The 23,891-nt window shown below is 40.3% G+C and overlaps 1 protein-coding gene across 1 annotated transcript in view; it reads left to right on the top strand.

Annotated features, from left to right (window-relative positions):
- LOC126236856 (intraflagellar transport protein 140 homolog) overlaps nt 1-23,891 on the top strand; it is a 267,376-nt gene that overhangs the window by 199,013 nt on the left and 44,472 nt on the right. Inside the window, exon 21 of the mRNA XM_049946468.1 lies at nt 17,465-17,683. Within this exon, the coding sequence (XP_049802425.1) occupies nt 17,465-17,683 (219 nt within the window). The remainder of the gene's footprint in view (nt 1-17,464; nt 17,684-23,891) is intronic.

The following is a 23,891-nucleotide window of genomic DNA, read 5'->3' as shown; positions in this document are numbered from 1 at the left end:
TGACTTTGCCCCGCACCCTTTGAGGCTGTTGCCCATTCTGTACTTGCCCGAGGCCATCTAACCTAAAAAACCGCCCAGTCCACACCACACAACCCCTGCTACCCGTGTAGCCACTTGCTGCGTGTAGTGGACTCCTGACCTATCCAGCGGGACCCGAAACCCGACCACCCTATGGCGCAAGTCGAGGAATCTGCAGCCCACACGGTCGCAGAACCGTCTCAGCCTCTGATTCAGACCCTCCACTCGGCTCTGTACCAAAGGTCCGCAGTCAGTCCTGTCGACGATGCTGCTGATGGTGAGCTCTGCTTTCATCCCACTAGCAAGACTGGCAGTCTTCACCAAATCAGATTACCGCCGGAAGCCAGAGAGGATTTCCTCCGATCCATAGCGACACACATCATTGGTGCCGACATGAGCGACCACCTGCAGATGGGTGCACCCTGTACCCTTCATGGCATCCGGAAGGACCCTTTCCACATCTGGAATGACTCCCCCCAGTATGCACACGGAGTGCACATTGGTTTTCTTCCCCTCTCTTGCTGCCATTTCCCTAAGGGGCCCCATTACGCGCCTGATGTTGGAGCTCCCAACTACCAGTAAGCCCACCCTCTGTGACTGCCCGGATCTTGCAGACTGAGGGGCAACCTCTGGAACAGGACAAGCAGCCATCTCCGGCCGAACATCAGTATCAGCCGGAGACAGAGCCTGAAACCGGTTCATCAGACAAACTGGAGAGGTCTTCCGTTCAGCCCTCCGGAATGTCTTTCGCCCCCTGCCACACCTCGAGATGACCTCCCACTCTACCACAGGTGAGGGATCAGCCTCAATGTGGGCAGTATCCCAGGCAGCCACAGTCGTAGTCCGATCGGGGGATGCGTGGGACGAGCTGGCCGTCCCCGACAAACCCCCATCTGGACCCCCACAGTGATGCCCATTGGCAACAGCCTCAAGATGTGTGACCGAAGCCAACACTGCCTGAAGCTGGGAGCGAAGGGATGCCAACTCAACCTGCATCCGAACACAGCAGTTGCAGTCCCTATCCATGCTAAAAACTGTTGTGCAAAGAACATCTGAACTAATCTACAGAGAGCACAAACAAATCGACACAAAATTTAAATGGTTATTAAAATACAAGATTGCCTAGTAAATGCAGTAATGCTGCTACTTGCGCACTGCTGACACACTGCTTGGCAGCGGAAGGATACTATGCGATTTTACACTATACAGGTACTAAAACGCGATGCTACAACTCTCAAATACTATAATACGCCCGAAATTTATGAATTTAAACAATGCAAGTACCAAAAACATGCAAAGAAATTAAGAATTAAACTGTGTAACAAATGAGTGAGCTAGGAGTATACGACTTTCTGCTGGCAGCTGCTTATCCAACGGCGGCAGGGAGCACACTGGCTGTGACCAACTGACACTGGCCATTCAAAACAAAAACAGAAGACAGACGACTACGCGAATTTACACTATTCAGGTACTAAAGTGCGATGCTACAACTCTCAAATACTATAATACGCCCTAAATTTATGAATTTAAACAATGCAAGTACCAAAAACACGCAAAGAAATTAAGAATTAAACCATGTAACAAATGAGTGAGCTAGGAGTATACGACTTTCTGCTGGCAGTTACTGTGAACTGTCTTCTCTCTGACAGGAAATCATGAATCCAGTCACATAACTGAGGCGATATTCCATAAGCAAGCAATTTCAGTACAAGCCACTGGTGTGGTACAGTAGTGAAAGCCTCGTGGAAATCTAAAAGTACAGAATGAATTTGAAATCCCTTGTCAGTAGCAGTCAACATTTCATGTGTGTAAAGAGCTATTTGTGTTTCACAATAACAATGTTTTCTAAATCTGTCTTGACTGTGTGTCAATAGACTGTTCTCTTCAAGGTAATTCATAATGTTAGAACATAATACATGTTCCAGAACCCTGCTGCATATCGACGTTAATGATATGGTCCTTTAATTTAGTAGATTACTTGTACCTTTGTTGAATATTGGTGTGACTTGTGCAACTTTCCAGTCTTTGGGTACGGATCTTTCGTCAAGTAAGTGGTTGTATATGATTGTTAAGTATGGATCTATTGCATCAGCATACTTTAAAAGGAACGTAATTAGTATACAGGTTGGAGCGGAAGACTTGCTTTTATTAAGTGATTTAAGTTACTTCACTGCTCCGAGGATATCTACTTCTAAGTTACTCATGTTGGCAGCTGTTCTTGATTCGAATTCTGGAATATTTACTTTGTCTCCTTTGGTGAAGGAATTTTGGAAGGCTGTGTTTAAGCAACTCTGGTTTAGCAATGTCATCGATAATATTGTAAGCATCTCACATTGAAGTCCATGCTAAGTTTAGAGCTTGCTAAGAGGTCAAGTGTGTTTTCACAACTGTTTACTTGAACTAACTGCGCGGAATAATTTTCAGAAAAAGTGTTTTGCACCTATTATCTGCACCACAGCAGAACTGTTTCTGCAGGAAACATGGAACATTGCAGTCTCATCTGAAAATGCACCACTCTTGTTGTGCAATGGTCTTAGTGTGGAACAACAAGTATAACTTACTTTCTGTAGTCCCTATGTGCGTTTTGCCTCCTGAAGGTTAACCGAGTGATGTGGCACAGTGGTTAGCACACTGGACTCGCATTCGGGAGGACAACAGTTCAATCCCGCATCCAGCCATCCTGATTTAGGTTTCCCATGATTTCCCTAAAGTCATTCCAGGCAAATGCCAGGATGGTTCCATTGAAAGGGCATGGCCGGCTTACTTCCTCGTCCTTGCTGTCTGGTCTCCTCCCCACAACAATCCAACCCAACCCTCCATAAGGTAAGCACTGGTCAGCTATTCAGTCTCATAGCTTACTAGTTTTCTTGACTGAATTTCTTTTTCCTATAGTGAAGTTGTCACTTTTTGTCACAGATGGAACTATACTGAGGCAATCAATTATAAATCCCACCAAAGAAAAAACCTTTTTGCAGCATGTGATACTGTAGCACCAGTCTTATGTAAAATTCAGTATTTCACATTCACTCTGCAAACGACTGTGAGATGTATGGCAGAGGGTACATCCCATTGTACCAGTTATTAGCATTTCATCCAATTCCATTAACATATGGAGCATGTGAGGAATGATTGCTTGAGTGCCTCTCTGCATGCAGTAATTATTCTAATCTTATCCTCATGATCCCTATGTGAGATATCATAAGGAATTGTGGTATATTCTTAGCGTCATTATGTAAAGCTGGTTCTTCAGACTTTGTTAATACTTTCTCGGTATAGTTTACGTCTTTCTTCAAGAATCTTGCAGTTCAGTTCCTTCAGTACCTCTGTGATGCTCTCCCACAGTCAAACAAACCTGTGACCATTCGTGCTACCCTTCTGTGTCTATGTTCAGTATCCCCCGTTAGTACTGTTTAGTACAGGTCCCACATACTTGAGCAAAATTCCAGAACTGGTCACACGAATAATTTGCAAGACTGTAGACTGACTGTACTTCCCCAGTATTCTACCAATAAACTGAAGTCTACCACCTGCTCTATCCCCGATTGAGTCTATGTGATCATTCCTTTTCATATCTCTACAAAGTGTTACACCTAGGTATTTTTATGAGTTGGCCAAATCCAACAATGACTCATTGATATTATGGTCATAGGATACTACATTTTTTTCATTTTGTGGAGTGCACAATTTTACATTTCTGAAAATTTAAAGCAAGTTACCCATTTCTGCATGACTTTGAAATCTTATCAAGATCTTACTGAACATTTATGCAGCTTCTTTCAGATAATATTTCATTATGGATAAGTGCATCATCTGCAGAAAGTCTGAGGTTACTATTAATATTGTCTCCAAGGCCATTAATAAACAACATGAACAGCAAGGGTCCCAACACACTTCCCTGGGGAGTTACCTCTACATCTGACAGTTACTCTCCATCCAATATAATATGCTATGTCCTCCCTACCACAAAGTCCTCAATCCTGTCAAAATTTCACTTGATACCCCCATATGATCATATTTTTGACAGTTAGCTTAGGTGTGGTGTAGGTGTGGTACTGAGTCAAATGCTCTTCGAAAACCAAGAAATACTACATCTCCCTGACTGCCTTGATCCAAAGCTTCCAGTATGTTATGCAAGAAAAGTGCAAGTTGGGTTTCACATTATCTATGTTTACAGAATCCATTCTGATTAGCATTGAAGAGGTCATTCTGTTCAAGATACCTCATTACATTTGAGCTCAGAATATGTTCTAAGATTGTATAACAAATTGATGTCAAGGATATTGGATGATAGTTTTGTGGATCACTTCTTCTATCCCTCTTGTAACTCAGCTGCAGATTCGGTACAGAATCTGACAGAGATCCAGTTGGACCCTGGAGATTTGTTTAAAATTGAACAAAGCTGATTCTGAACACCACTGACAATAATACTTATTTCATTCATCTTTTCAGTGGTGAGAGTATTAAATTGGGGCAATTCTCGTGGGTTTTCCTTTCTAAGGAACATTTGAAAGTGGAGTTCAGCTTTTGCTTTGCTACCATCCGTTTCAGTTCCTGTCTCATTTACTAGAGATTGGACACTAACTTTGGTGCCACTGACAACTTCTACATACAATGAGAACTTCTTTGGGTTTTGTGAAATATCATTGGACAATATTCTGCTATGGTAGTTACTGAAGGCAACACATATTATTGTCTTGACAGCCAAATGTGTTTAATTCAGTGTCTCTCTATCTACAGCCCTACACTTTGTTTTACACCTGTTATGCAGTAATCTCTGGGTGGTGTGCGTACTGTAAGACCTTCAGTACACACACCATCAGATTATTTGACTTGTTGCTCTAACGAAGTAGGTGAGTGTCAGCAATATGTCTTGTGGTCTTATCGTGGCGTGTTTATCTTCTGCCGCTAGGTCAGATGATAGCTTAGAGTAGCAGATTGACGGTGACCAACTTTAAACAGAACTTGATTAATTTTCACACACATTTATTAAGATAATAACAAGCATAAAAATTGCTTAACTTGGTTTTGGATGCTATTTACAATTGACAATCTGAAGTTCCTTTGCTATTGGTACGTTAATCTTATTCTCACATATATCTCTGATACTTGACAAAAGTGTCATTATATTTATCTTCATGGCTATGTACAGGAATATGGTAATCTTATTAGGCGCAGACTGAAACTTGACTATAGACTGGTACAGACAAATGTAGAACTCGTACAGTCTGGTACAGACTAATGCAGACTGGTGCAGACAAATGCAGACTGACTGATCGGAGGTCTGTACACTCGTTATAATACCTCGCGCGTTCATGTATCACTGCGCGAGTGTGATCTGCGAGGAGAAAAGGTTCTACATTAGCAGCAATCTCAGTGGCTGCGTTACATATTAATACACGGATCGGCGGGAACAGAATTTGGTCCGTCTCTATGGCAGCGCCATCTCGTAGTGCGGAGACAGACGAGCGCTGCGCCTGCGCTGTTGTGCTTAGTGGGGCGCGCTCTAGTGGGAAAGTTGTGTACGCGCTGACTACGCGGAACTATGTACACAACACTGTTTCTTTATAGTGTCTTTACAGTGACTGTATACCATGGAGGTTCCCTCCCATATGAACTGTTCTACTGGGTACATATCTATCCACTGAATGGTCAACTATTCATTTAAACTTGAGTCATAGTTCCTCTACATGCTCCTGCCCTGTGCTGGATGTTTCAATTTCCTCATTGAGATATGAAACTACCGATTTTTTATCTAGTTTACTGAACATATATATCTTTCATCTTGTATTAGTTTTTCTTTGGTAATCATTGTTACCACAACTGCATCCTTGTCACTGATACCAGTTTCTATGTGGAAATTCTCAAACAAGTCAGGTCTGTTTGTTACCATTAGATCCAGTATACACTGAAACCCCACTTTTACATTTTTCAAGGGACTTCAGAAAAATGGCATAAAATGTGGGAAATAATGTTTTAAGCTGTAAAAGCTACATATAGGATACCCCCTTGCATTTTCATGCTTTATTTAAGGTATATGTACATAATAGGCATCAAAATACTTGTCACATACTTGTTTATTATCTAATAAAGCTTTATTACCCAAAAAAATGACTGATGTAACCTAAACTGATAACTGTCTGGGAAGAAGAAATGATTGACTCAATTTCATACATCGTAGTCGATGTTTCTGGAAAGCATGCAGCTGTCATTCATTATTTAAACAATAAAACACTGCACCAGTTACATAGTTTCTCATGCTTAGCACCATGAGTTTTAAGAATTTTTTCTCATTGTCCAGTGCTAATATTTACAAAAGTATTTTGTGTGGTGTTTGCATATATTTTATGTGTTGTTTGCATATGTATTGTTCTGTGTTTCCTGCACTGCAGTCATCTTTTTGAATTTATCAGGTACTGTGCTTCCTCAGTCATGTAGGAAACCACACAGACGCAAACTGTAACTCACATTGTTTGTTTTTTATAACTCTCACAAAAAATACATACATAAATACTGCACTTGACAATGAGAATAAATTCTCGAAACACGATTTGCTCAGCATGAAAAAATATGTAATTGGCACCCTTTAAACCAACAAAATTTGAGCAGTGCAAAGTGAGTGATCAGTGAAGATGTCAACTAGCCAAACAAGTGACCAAATTATGAAACATGCTAAATACAAAGGTGTCATGACGAGCACAAAAATCTTGAAACTGTAAATGCGCAATCGAGACAGTTTGGAATTGGTTGTGATCGGTCATGATATCTTTATTCGAATGAAACTACGAATGAACCTAGTTTCTCCCATCAGGCACTGTGCCGAGTGGAGCTTGACAGTAACAGGAAATAGGTCATGTATTGTTCCAATTTTTATACACTTACCACTCCAGATCTGCTGAGTAGAGTGCCCTGGTGTCAAGAAACTTAACCTCATAATGTTTGTAAACATTACTTGACGGCCAAAATCATGCCAGCATCAGTTTACGTCAGTTTGTTTTTTCTCCACAAACATTTTCTCATAAAGCGTAAATTGCGGGAAAATTGTAAATATGTTGATGCAAAATAGGGTGTGAATTAACTTTGTGGACATAATAAATTTGACGGGAGCAACAAAAAATTCCAGTAATGTAAAAGTGTGGTCATACTGTATTTCTATCATGAGTGAGGTTCCTAACTATGTGTTTGAGGTAATTTTAAGAGAAAGCATTTAGTAATGTTTCACAGGACATCTTATCATGCGCACCATTAACAAGACTGTAATTTCCCCAATTAACTTTTGGATGATTAAAACCTTCACTGGTGTTACAGTGTGATTGGGGAACTTACGTACAAGTTAAGTGAGGTTTTCTCTCAAGTTTTCAGTTACACCAGGAGATGAGTCTGGTGAGTGACAGAAGGATCCATTTATCAGTTTATGCCCCTCACCCCAAGACTGAGTCTTGCACAAACAATCTCACATGCAGCTTCAATTTCTGTCTCAGTGGATATGAGTTTCTTGACTACTGCGACAAATACAACACCTCAATTTCCCACTTGCCTATCCTTTCAATATACACTTAAATTTTCCCCAAAAATCTCACTACTATCAATTCCAGGTTTCAATTAGCTTTCTGTACCTAGTATTATGTGATCTCCACTGCTTTTCATGAGTGCTTCAAACTCTGGCACTTTATTGTGAATGCTTCAGTAGTGCACCATTAGGACTGTAATACTCTCACCTGTGAGAGGCGTTTCTTTCTATTTTACATTGATACTCCTTGGTTCCCTACTGCTATTGTTATCTGGATTGGATGGAGAGTCACCTAATCTAAAAACCCTGCTACTTGATTAGCAGCCCTTGATGTGTAGACCACAGCTGACCCAGTTCTCAACACGATGGCGCATGTCCAGGAAGTCACAGCCTAGCTTATCACAGAAACTTCAAAGTCTCTGGTTCAGTCCTTCCACTTGTCTCAGAGCCAAAGGGCCATGATCACTTCTTGGGACAATGCTGCAAATTGTGAGCTTCATTGAAGCTCCACAAGGTTGGTCCTCTCAACCTTCTCTGCCAGTTGCAGGAATGAACCAAGTACGACCTCGGAGCTGAAATGACGGGCATCATTTTTTCCAACATGCACCACAAACTGCAGTTGGTTGCACCCTGTTCCCTTGATGTCTGCTAGAATGGCATCTTCAACATGTTGAATGAGGTCCCCATGTGTACGCACTGAGTGCACCTGGTGCCCTTTCCTGTCCCTTGCTGCCATTTCCGTAAGGGGTACATCATTCACTGTATATTTGAAATGCTGACAATTAATAGACCCCTAAGCTTTTGCATTTGACTCTTCTTGACACTGGACAAAAACAGGTGGAGTGACTCCCACTAATTCAAACTTGTTGGTTAGGGGGATTGGTACAACACCCTGAGTCCTTGCTGGTCCCCATCCACCCTGCACATGAAGCCTAGATCTACCACTGACAAGCCACTCACAGTCAAGTGGACGAGTAGTAACAGATCCTGTACTTTCTGCAGTGGAGACAGAATCCACAGGATAGGGTAGTACCTTAGGTACCCCTGGCACCAGTATCACAGGTACACAACTCTCGGGAGCTCTTCCAAAACACTGATTCACAACAGCTGCCAATTGTTTGATAGTAGTCAAGGTGATTTCCAGCTGCTTACAAATGTCAACCAAGTCATCCCATGTTCTAGAACAGCAGTCACAGTGGGGCTGCATTTCGGCTGGTGCAATGTATTACAAGGCAGTGAACAAATTATCTTTCAGTCTGTTGAGCTAAAAAGTTGCTAATTCCCAATAAGAATTGAAGCTAATACACAAAATGAGATTTCTGTTAAGGCAACACAAAAATCGGTGGTAAAAATTACTAGTTTCCTAAAAGATTTTGAGGTTAATTATAGTTGTTAGCAAATATAAAAACAGCATTAATTTATGATTAATGCAGATGATATATATGGGCTGCAACTTTTTAAGGGAAAACTATATGTGACACAATATGTTAGTTAGACTATCTGCTACAGTAACTAAATCACAAACGCAGATTTACTACAAATTGTTTGTAGATTATGCAAAGAACAATGGTAGATTCTAAAAACTCTCTAAAGTGCTAATTTATTTACATTGATATACAATGAAATTCAAGGGTGATGTATTCTTTGGCAGAACTGGTAACAACAAACACTGATTTGCTAAGAAAAAAGTTATATATCTTACCAGTAACTTATAAAAATATAGTTTCTCAGAAATAAACTATTTTACATGTAACTGTACAATAAAAAATTAAAGAACAATTGTTTTGAATGAGGATAGGCCTACTTTTCCCAAAAATTTTAAAAGAACACAATTTTAAGCCTATAATTGGTGATAATAGTACAAGTTTATCACAGCACTCACAAATGTTATAAATTTCACAATATATCACAGTACAAGCAGGTGTTGATACAATCAATGACAGACTAAGGTTCACATAATGGAAAATTCTGAAGTTGGCTTTTGTACACAAATAAATATGTGTATTGCACATATTTTTCACTTCGTTGTGTCTGTTCCCACTTCCGCACCGGTGTGCCAAAGAAGAACACTGCAACATGAGTTTTCCTTGGTCAGAATCACTAAAATGTGCAGCACCAACAAACTTGCTCCGTACACTGTATTAACAATAAACATTCCCTTAAATTTTTTGTGCTACACCAATTAAATATAAAGCTTCTGCCTCCACAGTACCATTTACATTCTATGGTGACTTAATATTTAGTTCATTACATTGGTTCTATTTTAACAAAAATTTACCTACATCTGTAATGACAGAGGTTAGCTTCATTAATGTTTTACAGTCTGATAATATGACCTGTATTCTAGTATAAGACAAGACTCCATTCATGCAAGAGGGCTATCATTAATGCCAGCTATTCATCCCAAAACTGGAGGAGGATAGCAAAGGCTTTAATAAACTTCTGTATAGTGTTATCAGAAGTAAAAATAAACCCATAAAGACACTTGAAGATGAGAATGGAAATCTGGTTAAAAAAGAAAGTCACATCAGATAAGTCTTGAAGGACCATTTTGACCACGTACTGAATGGATCAGTTGTAACATTTAATCAGATATTCAGACCTAAAGCGAAGAGCCTCCCATCACCTGTACAGAAACAATGACAGCTGTAAAATGTATGCCAAAGGAAATTCCCTGTGTGCAGATGAAGTGAATGTGGGCATGAAGAAGGCAGGTGCACAGAACACTGTGCCAACACAAAAATATGCTTGTAGACAGGAGCAAGAGTGTTATAATTCAGTTGTGTAAGAAAGGCAGTAGATGGAAGGTTACTAGTTACAGATTAATAACCCTGCCGTTGCATGGGTTGAAAATTTTAGAGAAGATCATATAAAGAAGATTGAGAACAGTCCTAGAACCAAAGCTGGAATAGGAGCAGTATGACTTCAGAAGTAGAAATATGCCTTGGATCTAATTTTCATTATCCGCATGATGATGTAAAAATACCAGAACAGAAACGAAAACCTGTTAATCGAGCTGCTTGGGGGAACAAAATGATATGTGCCAAAATAAAAGTTTGGAGATTCAGAAGATTAAAGTTTGCAGTTGATCCACAAATCTGAATAATTTTATTCTAATGTCCATTTGGTTCTCGATGGCTTTTAATATTTATATTCTTCAACACAGACTTAAAAAGAGCAAGAAGCAGTCTATAACATGTGAAATATACAAAAATAAACACTATTGTTATGTAGATAACATTATATTACCCAAATCACATACACTAACAACAAAATATAGTGATAGATAATCAAATGAAAACATTTACACAGAGTTACTGGAAGGCTTAAATGCATAGCTCATTACTTGAAAGTACTTAATCATTCATCACTGATGTGTCTGCAGTCCAAACATGTTGGTTTTACTGACAAGAAAAATCCATGATGAACGGGAGGTATGTGATGTAAGAGGGAAAGGACATCGACAGCTTCCTTCTTTTCAACGATTCTGGGTACATCATATTTTAATCAAAGAGCAAGAAATGGGCTTTGCTTCCTATGTTTCTTACTTACTTCTTGCGAGATGCGACAGAATGTCTCGCTGATTAATAAAGATGGGTTTTCAGAAGCCACCTTACACCTGCATAGATTCCTTATGTTGACAGCCAGACCATCAACAGTCTTCTTTCTGAAGACAAATGCTTCTTTCAAGTGTCTTATTTGACAGAAATTCTACCTTTTCATGCTACAGACAGCAAATGGATTCTTCTTGGCTGAATTTCTGGATGATATTAGACCGCTCTTCTGGACAGTTCACAGTTTGAACTTGCTGGCTTGTATAATTTTCAACTGTCTCAAAATCTCTGTCAAATGTCCTCATCATTTGACCACTAATGGGCAAGTAGTGCTCCATGACTGGAAATCATCCAGATGATATTATACACTGCTGGAATAGACCCAGTTTCCAATTCTTATTTTGCTCACAGCATTTGTTAGAAATTGTAATGAAAGTCTTTTAATTTACATCGATTTTGATTATTGCTATTTTCATCATTATCATTGCTGTTGTTGTTGTTGTTCTTCTTCTTCTTCTTCTTATTATTATTATTATTATTATTATTATTATTATTACGAATATAAATGAAGACAAAACTTCCTAGCAGATTAAAACTGTGTGCCGGACCGAGACTCAAACTTGGGACCTTTGCCTTTCACAGGCTCTCTGTGCGGACGGGGCATGAGTCTTGCTTGGGTAGCTCAGACGGTAGAACATTTGCCCGCGAAAGACAAAGGTCCCAAGTTTGAGTCTCGGTCTGGCACACAGTTTTAATCTTTCAGGAAGTTTCATATCAGTGCATACTCCACTGCAGAGTGAAAATCTCATTCTATAATTGAAGATATATACATACACACACCATCAAGCTCTCAACAGCAAACATTCATTAATAACATCATATCATGCATTTCAGGAACGTAACAGTATGTACATGGAATTACCATTATATTCATGAAACGTACTTAGTACAAAAAAATTGAAAATTTATATACTTCTCAGTCATCTTAGTTGTGAGGAATTTACTCAGGATCCTGGTCAGAGATATCAGAATCACTAAGAACATCTTCATTTTCTTGTAACTCATCAAATATGGCTATAATTTCAGAAGACGTAATGCAGGCCATTTTACCTGTCGCTTGCCGTATTGTTCCCATGGCAGGCAGTCACTGCCATTTACCATGAAGCATTGCCCTGACATCTGTTGAGTGCAGTTAGAACTTTTTTCCTGGTGTATTATATCCATGAACCATGGACCTTGCCGTTGGTGGGGAGGCTTGCGTGCCTCAGCGATACAGATGGCCGTACCGTAGGTGCAACCACAATGGAGGGGTATCTGTTGAGAGGCCAGACAAACATGTGGTTCCTGAAAAGGGGCAGCAGCCTTTTCAGTAGTTGCAGGGGCAACAGTCTGGATGATTGACTGATCTGGCCTTGTAACATTAACCAAAACGGCCTTGCTGTGCTGGTACTGCGAACGGCTGAAAGCAAGGGGAAACTACAGCCGTAATTTTTCCCGAGGACATGCAGCTTTACTGTATGATTAAATGATGATGGCGTCCTCTTGGGTAAAATATTCCGGAGGTAAAATAGTCCCCCATTCGGATCTCCGGGCGGGGACTACTCAAGAGGACGTCGTTATCAGGAGAAAGAAAACTGGCATTCTATGGATCGGAGCGTGGAATGTCAGATCCCTTAATCGGGCAGGTAGGTTAGAAAATTTAAAAAGGGAAATGGATAGGTTAAAGTTAGATATAGTGGGAATTAGTGAAGTTCGGTGGCAGGAGGAACAAGACTTTTGGTCAGGTGATTACAGGGTTATAAATACAAAATCATATAGGGGTAATGCAGGAGTAGGTTTAATAATGAATAAAAAAATAGGAGAGCGGGTTAGCTACTACAAACAGCATAGTGAACGCATTATTGTGGCCAAGATAGACACAAAGCCCATGCCTACTACAGTAGTACAAGTTTATATGCCAACTAGCTCTGCAGATGATGAAGAAATTGATGAAATGTATGACGAGATAAAAGAAATTATTCAGGTAGTGAAGGGAGACGAAAATTTAATAGTCATGGGTGACTGGAATTCGTCAGTAGGAAAAGGGAGAGAAGGAAACATAGTAGGTGAATATGGATTGGGGGGAAGAAATGAAAGAGGAAGCCGCCTTGTAGAATTTTGCACAGAGCATGACTTAATCATAGCTAACACTTGGTTCAAGAATCATAAAAGAAGGTTGTATACCTGGAAGAATCCTGGAGATACTAATAGATATCAGATAGATTATATAATGGTAAGACAGAGATTTAGGAACCAGGTTTTACATTGTAAGACATTTCCAGGGGCAGATGTGGATTCTGACCACAATCTATTGGTTATGAACTGCAGATTGAAACTGAAGAAACTGCAAAAAGGTGGGAATTTAAGGAGATGGGACCTGGATAAACTGAAAGAACCAGAGGTTGTAGAGAGTTTCAGGGAGAGCATAAGGGAACAATTGACAGGAATGGGGGAAAGAAATACAGTAGAAGAAGAATGGGTAGCTCTGAGGGATGAAGTAGTGAAGGCAGCAGAGGATCAAGTAGGTAAAAAGATGAGGGCTAATAGAAATCCTTGGGTAACAGAAGAAATATTGAATTTAATTGATGAAAGGAGAAAATATAAAAATGCAGTAAATGAAGCAGGCAAAAAGGAATACAAACGTCTCAAAAATGAGATCGACAGGAAGTGCAAAATGGCTAAGCAGTGATGGCTAGAGGACAAATGTAAGGATGTAGAAGCTTTTCTCACTAGGGGTAAGATAGATACTGCCTACAGGAAAATTAAAGAGACCTTTGGAGAGAAGAGGACCACTTGTATGAATATCAAGAGCTCAGATGGCAACCCAGTTCTAAGCAAAGAAGGGAAGGCAGAAAGGTGGAAGGAGTATATAGAGGGTTTATACAAGGGCGATGTACTTGAGGACAGTATTATGGAAATGGAAGGGGATGTAGATGAAGATGAAATGGGAGATAAGATACTGCGTGAAGAGTTTGACAGAGCACTGAAAGACCTGAGTCGAAACAAGGCCCCGGGAGTAGACAACATTCCATTAGAACTACTGATGGCCTTGGGAGAGCCAGTCATGACAAAACTCTACCATCTGGTGAGCAAGATGTATGAGACAGGCGAAATGCCTACAGACTTCAAGAAGAATATAATAATTCCAATACCAAAGAAAGCAGGTGTTGACAGATGTGAAAATTACCGAACTATCAGTTTAATAAGTCACAGCTGCAAAATACTAACGCGAATTCTTTACAGACGAATGGAAAAACTGGTAGAAGCGGACCTCGGGGAAGATCAGTTTGGATTCCGTAGAAATGTTGGAACACGTGAGGCAATACTGACCTTACGACTTATCATAGAAGAAAGATTAAGGAAAGGCAAACCTACGTTTCTAGCATTTGTAGACTTAGAGAAAGCTTTTGACAACATTAACTGGAATACTCTCTTTCAAATTCTGAAGGTGGCATGGGTAAAATACAGGGAGCGAAAGGCTATTTACAATTTGTACAGAAACCAGATGGCAGTTATAAGAGTCGAGGGGCATGAAAGGGAAGCAGTGGTTGGGAAAGGAGTGAGACAGGGTTGTAGCCTCTCCCCGATGTTATTCAATCTGTATATTGAGCAAGCAGTAAAGGAAACAAAAGAAAAATTCGGAGTAGGTATTAAAATTCATGGAGAAGAAGTAAAAACTTTGAGGTTCGCCGATGACATTGTAATTCTGTCAGAGACAGCAAAGGACTTGGAAGAGCAGTTGAACGGAATGGACAGTGTCTTGAAAGGAGGATATAAGATGAACATCAACAAAAGCAAAACGAGGATAATGGAATGTAGTCAAATTAAATCGGGTGATGCTGAGGGGATTAGATTAGGAAATGAGACACTTAAAGTAGTAAAGGAGTTTTGCTATTTAGGGAGTAAAATAATTGATGATGGTCGAAGTAGAGAGGATATAAAATGTAGACTGGCAATGGCAAGGAAATCGTTTCTGAAGAAGAGAAATTTGTTAACATCGAGTATAGATTTAAGTGTCAGGAAGTCGTTTCTGAAAGTATTTGTATGGAGTGTAGCCATGTATGGAAGTGAAACATGGACGATAACCAGTTTGGACAAGAAGAGAATAGAAGCTTTCGAAATGTGGTGCTACAGAAGAATGCTGAAGATAAGGTGGGTAGATCACGTAACTAATGAGGAGGTATTGAATAGGATTGGGGAGAAGAGAAGTTTGTGGCACAACTTGACTAGAAGAAGGGATCGGTTGGTAGGACATGTTTTGAGGCATCAAGGGATCACAAATTTAGCATTGGAGGGCAGCGTGGAGGGTAAAAATCGTAGAGGGAGACCAAGAGATCAATACACTAAGCAGATTCAGAAGGATGTAGGTTGCAGTGGGTACTGGGAGATGAAGAAGCTTGCACAGGATAGAGTAGCATGGAGAGCTGCATCAAACCAGTCTCAGGACTGAAGACCACAACAACATTATATCCTGCTGCTCATAGGTAGCACCACTTGCCCTATAACACAAAAAACATGGCTGTGGCACTTACAATGTTGTTCCCTGAGTCACTCAGTTGTGTTCCTAAATGTGAAAAAGTTATATGATAGTGTTGCAAGAGAGAAGGTCTGGGAGTGCCTAAGGGACAGGAGTGTAGCTGAAAGACCGGTAAGGAAAATCCCAGTGCTGTACTAAGAGTGTACAGCTGTATACAAGTTGAAGCGGGGAATCTTTATGGTTTCAGACAACGAAAGGCAATGTACAGTCCCCACTGCTTTCATCATTGTTGTGGATGAAGAACATCAAGAAAAGATTTGGTGAACTTAATGTAGGGTGAAACAGGAGAGGAACTTCAGACCAGACTCATTGTGTAGAAATCCTTACTGCAGGAATACAATCTCCACACCAGTGAGACCAAGAAAACAATAATGGTAGTCAACCGAGATGGGAATCCCACAAATATGAAATTAGGAGATCACCAGCTAGGGCGTGTGGATAGTTTTCTGTATCTCAGAAGTATAATTTCCAGGGATAATTTGATTAGAAAGGAGATAAAGAACAGAGTAGAAAATGGTTGTGAACAGCTACTTCACACTAATATTGACCTGTGGTATTGAAGCATGCATTCTCACAAAGAGAGAGTCATCAAGACATGAGGCATCAAAAATGAAATTTCTTAGATCCATCACCCAGAAGACAAAATTGTACAAGTTAAAGAATGAGGAGTTGAGGAAGAAAGCTGAAACAAGAGATCTTTTTGAGACTGAATCATCACATCCAGACTACAGTGCTACAGGCATATAATGCGGTTTGAGCCTACCAGAACAACCTGAATAAATTTGGAAGAGAGGCAGAAGGAAAATTCCCTGTAGATAGACTTAGAACCCTTTGGATGTTTATGATCTACGATGACCTCACTGTCAGAGGGAGGACAGTGAGCGATGTTCCCCATGACAGGTTACACATGGATAGAAGGAAGTGGAAGAGGATTATTAATAATATCCAGGGAACTGGAACTATATAATGATGATGAGAAACTCAAATGCTTCAGCGAGATAAGGGAATAAATCAATATCCTAATATTTACTTGTGTAGTTTTGTTGGGACTTCATTTGGGAGGTCTTGTAAGACTTTCCCTAGGGAGCATCCTTTACGAAAGTCAGATTAACAAATTCTGCTTGTAAAAATGAGTCAATATTCTATGATAGGCTACTGTCTTAAAAACATGTGAAAAGAGTGGAAGGTGTGAAACTTTGCTTATCTCTAGCTTAATAAAAAAATTTAAAAAAAAAGTGTTGGTACAGCATAATTAAGTCTGTCAGGAAATACGTCCTGAGTAACTGATTCATTACAGAAAGAGTTTAATGGTAGTCCTATCAAGTCAGCACAGAATTTCAATACTCTGCTAGAAAAAGCATCAGAGTGAGCAAAATACTATTTTTTTGTAATCTGATGAATTTTGTGATCTCTTAGGAGTTGTGTTTTGAACTAATGTATGATGGTAATTTCTGCCTGAGTAAATGTAATGCATCTAAATTTGTAAAAATGACTGAAAATGTTGGCGAACTTTCAGGCAATGCCCTCCATCAGACCTAACTAATACAGAAAACACACACACAACTGCAGTGTCTCAGCCAGCTACATTGTACTGAAGCTGCAGCTGAATTGCTAATTATAAAATCACTGTCATGTCAACAGTAAAGTATCTTGCTGTGTCATTCTGGTAAACTTATTTAGATGTTATTTCTAGAGCTGTATGTAATATGTAATGATTTTACCTTATCCCTCTACAAACATTTATTCTTAATGTTTTTACAGGTGATTCTAAACAAATTTCTTTGATATCTTCTAATTTGTTAATTGTAGGTGAAAGCTATGAAAGCACTTCTGAAATCAGGTGATACTGAACGTATTATCTACTTTGCAACTACATCACGACAACGTGACATCTACGTAATGGCAGCTAATTACCTTCAGTCATTAGACTGGCAGTCTGATCCAGAAATTCTAAAGAATATAGTTGCTTTCTACACTAAAGGTCATGCTTATGATCTGCTTGCAAATTTTTATGTCGCTTGTGCCCAGGTAAGTGTATGTTTTTTTTTCCATTGATAATACAATATTGTAAATTTTAATTCTAAATACAGACATCAGAAATTCAGCTTTAGACCTAGTCCCTGTAAAAAGAAATTTTAGTCTAAATGCACTTTGATGAAAATAAGGAAGAACAACATTGAGGAGGGTCAGACATTTTGCTGATACCTTGGTTATTAGAAGTGGTTTATCCCAGTTTGAATCACATATGGTACACACTGGCACTTTTAAAGCTCTGTGCATGTGTGGCCTCAGAGATAAAGTGCCCTATGTGTTGACACCCACAAACTTGCCATCACAAAATGTGCATCTTGTCTGTCCTTCAATAAAATGTCAGACAGATGCCCTGTACAATGTAATATTCTAATCATGTGCCTTAACACATTCTTCAATTTGGTGTGGTGATCATCCAACACTGAACAGCAATCACTAATCCAATTGATGGTCATTGTCTAAAGAGACTGCCAGTACTATGCTTGTCCATTCTCTTCTGGAGTATTGCTGCACAGTATGGGATCCTTACTAGATATGACTGACAAAGGACATCAAAAAAGTTCAGAGAAGTGCAGCTCATTTGTATTATCATGAAATTGTGGAGAGAGTGTCATGGGTATGATAAGCAAGTTGGGTTGGCAATTACTAAAAGAAAGATGTTTCTTTCTGCAGGCAGAACTTTTTAATTTCAGTCACAGACTTTCTCCTTCAAATGCCAAAATCTTTTGTTTGCTCCCACCTATGGGGGGAGAAATGACCACCATTACAATAAAATTAGAAAAAGATTTTGGGGTTCCTTTTTCCCCCTCTGCTATTTGAGAGTGGAATGCTCAAGAAGCAGTCTGAAAGGTTTGTAGGCACCTTCTGCCAAACATCCACATCTACATACATAGTCCACAAACCACCCTATGGTGTGTGGTGTACCACTACCATTCATTTGATTTCCTAATCCACTCACAAACAGAGCAAGGGAAGAACGACTGCCTATACGCCTACACATGGACGTTGATTTCTAGTATTATGTTTGTGGGTCTTATGTAAATGTTCATTGGCCACGGTAGAATTGTTCTGCAATCAACTTCAATTGCCAGTTCTCTAAATTTCCTCAATAGTGTTAAAGGAAAAAAAAGAAACATTGTCTATTTTCCAGGCATTCTCATTTGAGTTCTTAAAGCATTTCTGTAATACTCGTGTGTTGACCAGACCTATCGAAAACAAATCTAGCAGCCCACTTCTGAATTGCTTCAACATCTCCCTTTAATCCCACATAATTGGGATCCTAAACCCTAGAGCAGTACTCATAGGTCACACTAGTGCCATATATGCAGTTTCCTTTACAGGTGAACCATAATTTCCAAAAATTCTTCCAATAAACTAAAATTGCCATTTGCCTTCCCTTATACTGTCCTTATGTGCTCGTTCCATTTCATATCACTTTGCAGTGTTATGCCTAGATATTTAATCGACATGGCTGTGTCAAGCAGCTCACTACTAGTGCTGTATTCAAATAATACAGGATTGTTTTTCCTACTCATCTGCATTAACTTACATTTTTCTACTGTTAGAGCAAGCTAGCATTCATCACATCAACTAGAAATTTTGTCTAAGTCATCTTGTATCCTCCTACACTCACTCAATGATGATACCTTCCTGTACACCACAGCATTACTAGCAAACACCTGCAGATTGCTGCTCACCCTGTTTGTCAGATCCTTTATGTCTATAGAGTCCTATCATACTTCCCTGGGGCACTCCTAATAATATCCCTTAGCTCTGATAAACACTTGCTGTTGAGAACAATGTGCTGGGTTAAAGTCTTCGAGCCACTCTTATCTAGGAACCCATTCCCTGTGCTCATACCATCGTTAACTGTATGCAGTAGATCACCATGTCAAATGCTTTCTGGAAATCTAAGAATATGGAATACAACTGTTGCCCTTCATCCATTGATCACTGGAGTTCATGCAAGGAAAGGGAAACTGAGTTTTGCATGAGCAATGCTTTCTGAATCCATTCTGATCTGTGGACACAAGCTATTCTGCCTCAAGAAAATTTATTATATTCAAACCGAGAATATTTTCAGAAAATCTTCAGCAAACTGATGTTAAAGATATTGGTCTGTGATTAGAACCCTACGATCCACTATGGATTTTATGTAGGACCAGAATTTTCTCGGGTTTTCAGCATTACTTTTTACTAAGATACAGAGGTGGTAGTTTTTGTATGCTTTGCACATTGATCTTTTTACAGACACATGAATTTCTATTAACTTTTACCTATAGTCATTTACATATTCCATTTTGAACCGCAATAGCAACAGTCTCTGCTTCCTCAGCATTTTCTGACTTCTGTTATTATTAAAGTACAGGAGTCACCTACACTTTTTTGCAGTTTCATGAGACTTTATACTAAGAAAGAGATTTGTGACAAATGCAAACAAAAATATGGGGCCAATAGCATGGAGTACTCTCTGTAAAACTGAATTGGGATTCAGTCCGGACTGGGCAATTTATTTGTTTTCAAATCTTTTAGTTGCTTCTCTGTGCCAGGGACCCCTATTACTGTGTCCTTCCCACAGGAGTCTGTGCAGTGGTCAAACAAGTGTACATTTGTAGGATTCTCCTGCATGAATTATTTATGAAATGCAACTTCAGCTTTCTTTTCGCTGTCTTCTATTGCCACACCAAACTGGTCAATGAATGACTGATTAGAACCCTACGATCCACTATGGATTTTATGTAGGACCAGAATTTTCTCGGGTTTTCAGCATTACTTTTTACTAAGATACAGAGGTGGTAGTTTTTGTATGCTTTGCACATTGATCTTTTTACAGACACATGAATTTCTATTAACTTTTACCTATAGTCATTTACATATTCCATTTTGAACCGCAATAGCAACAGTCTTTGCTTCCTCAGCATTTTTTGACTTCTGTTATTATTAAACCACGATGGGTATTTTTCATCTTAAATTCACATACTTGGCACATACATCTCTAGAGTGCGGTTTACAATCTGTTTAAGCTTTGCTCATAGGTCTTCTGTGTCCATCATATTGAAACTAAATGACAGCCATTTATTATCTAAGGAGGATACTAACAACTGCTTATCTGCTCATTCTAGCAAAATTACTCTCCTAGCCTTCTTGATGGCTTTATTAGTAACCATCGTTGCTATGATATCATGATCACTAATCCCTTTCTCTATACTGACATCAGTGATGTCAGACGTGTTCATAGTTACAAGGTCTACAACATTTCCATTGTGTATGAGCTGCTCAAGACAGTTATTGTAAAATGTGTTCAAAAGTGCTGCACAAGACTGCCTGTCCATACCACCTACAGTGAATCCATAGCCATCCAATCTATAATAGGTAGGCCACAGTCACCTCCAACTAATATTGCATAATCTGGGTGTTTCTGTGCTACTGAGTGTAGATTTTCTTTAAATGTTTCCAAAACTGTGAAGGTGCAATCTGCGAGCCAGTAAAAAAACTGATAATTAACTTGAGTTCACATAGACATGTTACAGTCATCCAGTTAACTTTACAGTCAGACTCAGTTTTGAACTTGGTGGAAATAATATTTTTGCCAAATGCAATGAACATTCCTCCTCCCATGGCATCTATCACGTCTTTTTGATATACATTCCATACCTCACTTATTATTTATGCCAGCTCCCAGTTCCAAGAATAATTTGAGTTTTCCTGTTGTAAATTCAGGAACTTTGTTACAAATACTTCGATAATTTATTGTTACTTAAGTGTCAGTTGCAGAGTAATGATGTAGATGTACAGTGTAAAAGGAATATCATATTGTCACTCATAATAGTATCAGATGGCAAATATAATTCTATTCCATAATGTTCATGCTGTCATAAAAATAGCCTGTCATTTTATTTGAGTGTTACGCTGCAGTTTGTGTATCAGCTGTAGCTCATATGACACAAAGTCCATCTGTCTCCATAAATGTTCTTCACTTTTGATATCGGCTTTCCATTCTCAGTTTTCATGTGCTCCAGAGGAAGCTTTGAAACAGTTAATGAAATGAAATGTATCTTCACACAGACATCACTTCCCAACATTACCTTAACCCTCAGTGACAGTTGGAGCCCCCAACACAAAATTCTTTATACTCCATTTGCACTACAGGTATAGTATCCAGATTGCTGAAAGAGTCTTTTGTGGCCATGACCAAGGGTTGCTACAGACTAACTATGAAATGTGCAAGTGCCATAACAACTGTTTGTCATTAATATAAGAAACAGAACTCAAATATAGTGTCATTGTTGAATGTCCACACACTAAAGTGCAAACAGATATGTCTCCTCTAGATGTTATGTGGGATCTGCTTACACGATGCAGTCCATAAGTTGTCCATAAGTTTTAGTAGGTGGCAGAGTAATAAGGGCCAAGGATAACTGATGGCAGGATTCAACCTAGCACTCAGAATGTGACCTTGAAAACAATGAGCTTCAGGGATGTCGGGCATTGGCAAGTGTTGGAGACATAGCTCAATGATGATAGCTGCTGGTAGGATGACAGTACTTGCAGGGTGTCAGGCTTTGGTGGATGTCAGTGCCAGTGGCTTGACAATGATATCTGCCAGTGGAATGGTGCTACTTCTGGGACATCAGGCATTGGTGGTTGTCAGAGACGATTGCTCAACTGCCACAGCTGCCGGTGGAATGATAATACTTCCTGAACGTTGGGTGTCAGTGGTAGTCGGAAGCGATAGCTTGATGACAGTGACTGCTAATGAGATGAGGTGTGATACCTGAGAGTGTTGGACAGCAGTCCTGCATAGTATCGGCAACAGGTGCTCATAGTGAGAACAATTACTCTGATCTGTGGACTGCTGGTGTGGCTGGCATGAAGCCCAGAGTGGTAACTTTCCATAGCATGGTCCAATGGTGGCCTAAATAGCCTCCTATGGAGGGTTACTGACGTGGGACTAAGCGAGCACGTGATTTGGCGCAATGAAGTTGTGCCCTGCCTACTGCACTTGCTGCCATAATAGGCATGCTGCTTATCAGCAACACTGGTTCCTTGGAGACTCTGTGAAGCTACAACGCAAACAGCCCAAGCCATATGGGGCTAGGCTAGTAAACAGCTCAGTGAATTTTGTTGATGTGAGCCATTTACTTGCATCCTCATGGAGAGGTGACAATTCACAATGCCTGTTCACAGTGCCTGCCGGGTATGCGGAGCAGTGTAACACCTGGCAGATGTAATTATTCCCCCCACCCCCACCCCCTTAAAAGAGTTGGTGCAACTAGTTTGAGGGTTAAGTGGCTGCCACCGAAGGGAGGTGCCCTGGGAGTGGAGAGCCTACTATGGTGTTGGGAACATCAGCAGCCACTGAGAGTGATACTCAAAGAATGGTGACCAGCCAGGAGGCGATGACATCAACAGGCCGGAGAGGCTTACATTGTGGCCAACAAAAGGCCACATTGACGGGAAATCTGAAAGACCAAAGATTTACATGGTCAGTGTAAAGAAAGACTGTCTGATTGTTGGGAGAGGTGACAGGGCAGTGCCCAGCATCACCCGATGGTTGCTGCAAAATTTCCACAAACACCAACACCAAAGTGTCGCAACAGAGAGGAGCAGTCCATGGCCAGGGCAGCCAGACGAGGAAGCCATGTGGAATGGAAGGGAGAGGGCACCAGAGCATGCATGCAGAGCAGACTCAGTAGGCACAGGACACAAGGTGCAGGACCAAGCAAAGGGTGCCTGAGGAATGAGCAACTCGTTGGGAACGCTGTGATCGGCTGCAGGGCCAGCAGCAGGATCGACCTCAGGGATGGCCGAGGTGGCGGCGGGGATGGTGGCAGAAAAACCCGTGGTGTAGGTACCAACATCAGCCATGATTGGGCTAGAGATGATCACACCACTGGCAGGAGCACTGGCATCAGCAATGACAGTTCTGGTCAGAAAAGGGCCAGTGACGACCAGACCAGTGACGAGAAGGCTGCCATATCAGTATGTAAGTGCAGAGACAGTGGTGGCAGGTGGAGAGGCATTGACACCCATGGCTGGTGTTGTGGGCTGCGGAGGGGAAGGCATCTCAGCAGTCACCTGGGCTGACACTGATGTGGCGATAGGGATGGCTATGCAAGGATCAGTGGTGAGCAGTGTCAGGGATGGCAGTTGCCAGGGCCAGGTGCAGCGACAGTGGTGACTGCGCAAGGGCCAGCAGCAAGCA

Source organism: Schistocerca nitens, chromosome 2, assembly GCF_023898315.1.
Source record: "Schistocerca nitens isolate TAMUIC-IGC-003100 chromosome 2, iqSchNite1.1, whole genome shotgun sequence".
Taxonomy (NCBI): domain Eukaryota; kingdom Metazoa; phylum Arthropoda; class Insecta; order Orthoptera; family Acrididae; genus Schistocerca; species Schistocerca nitens.
Note: the sequence above shows the minus strand (reverse complement) of the source record. Positions and strands in the feature narration are given on the sequence as shown.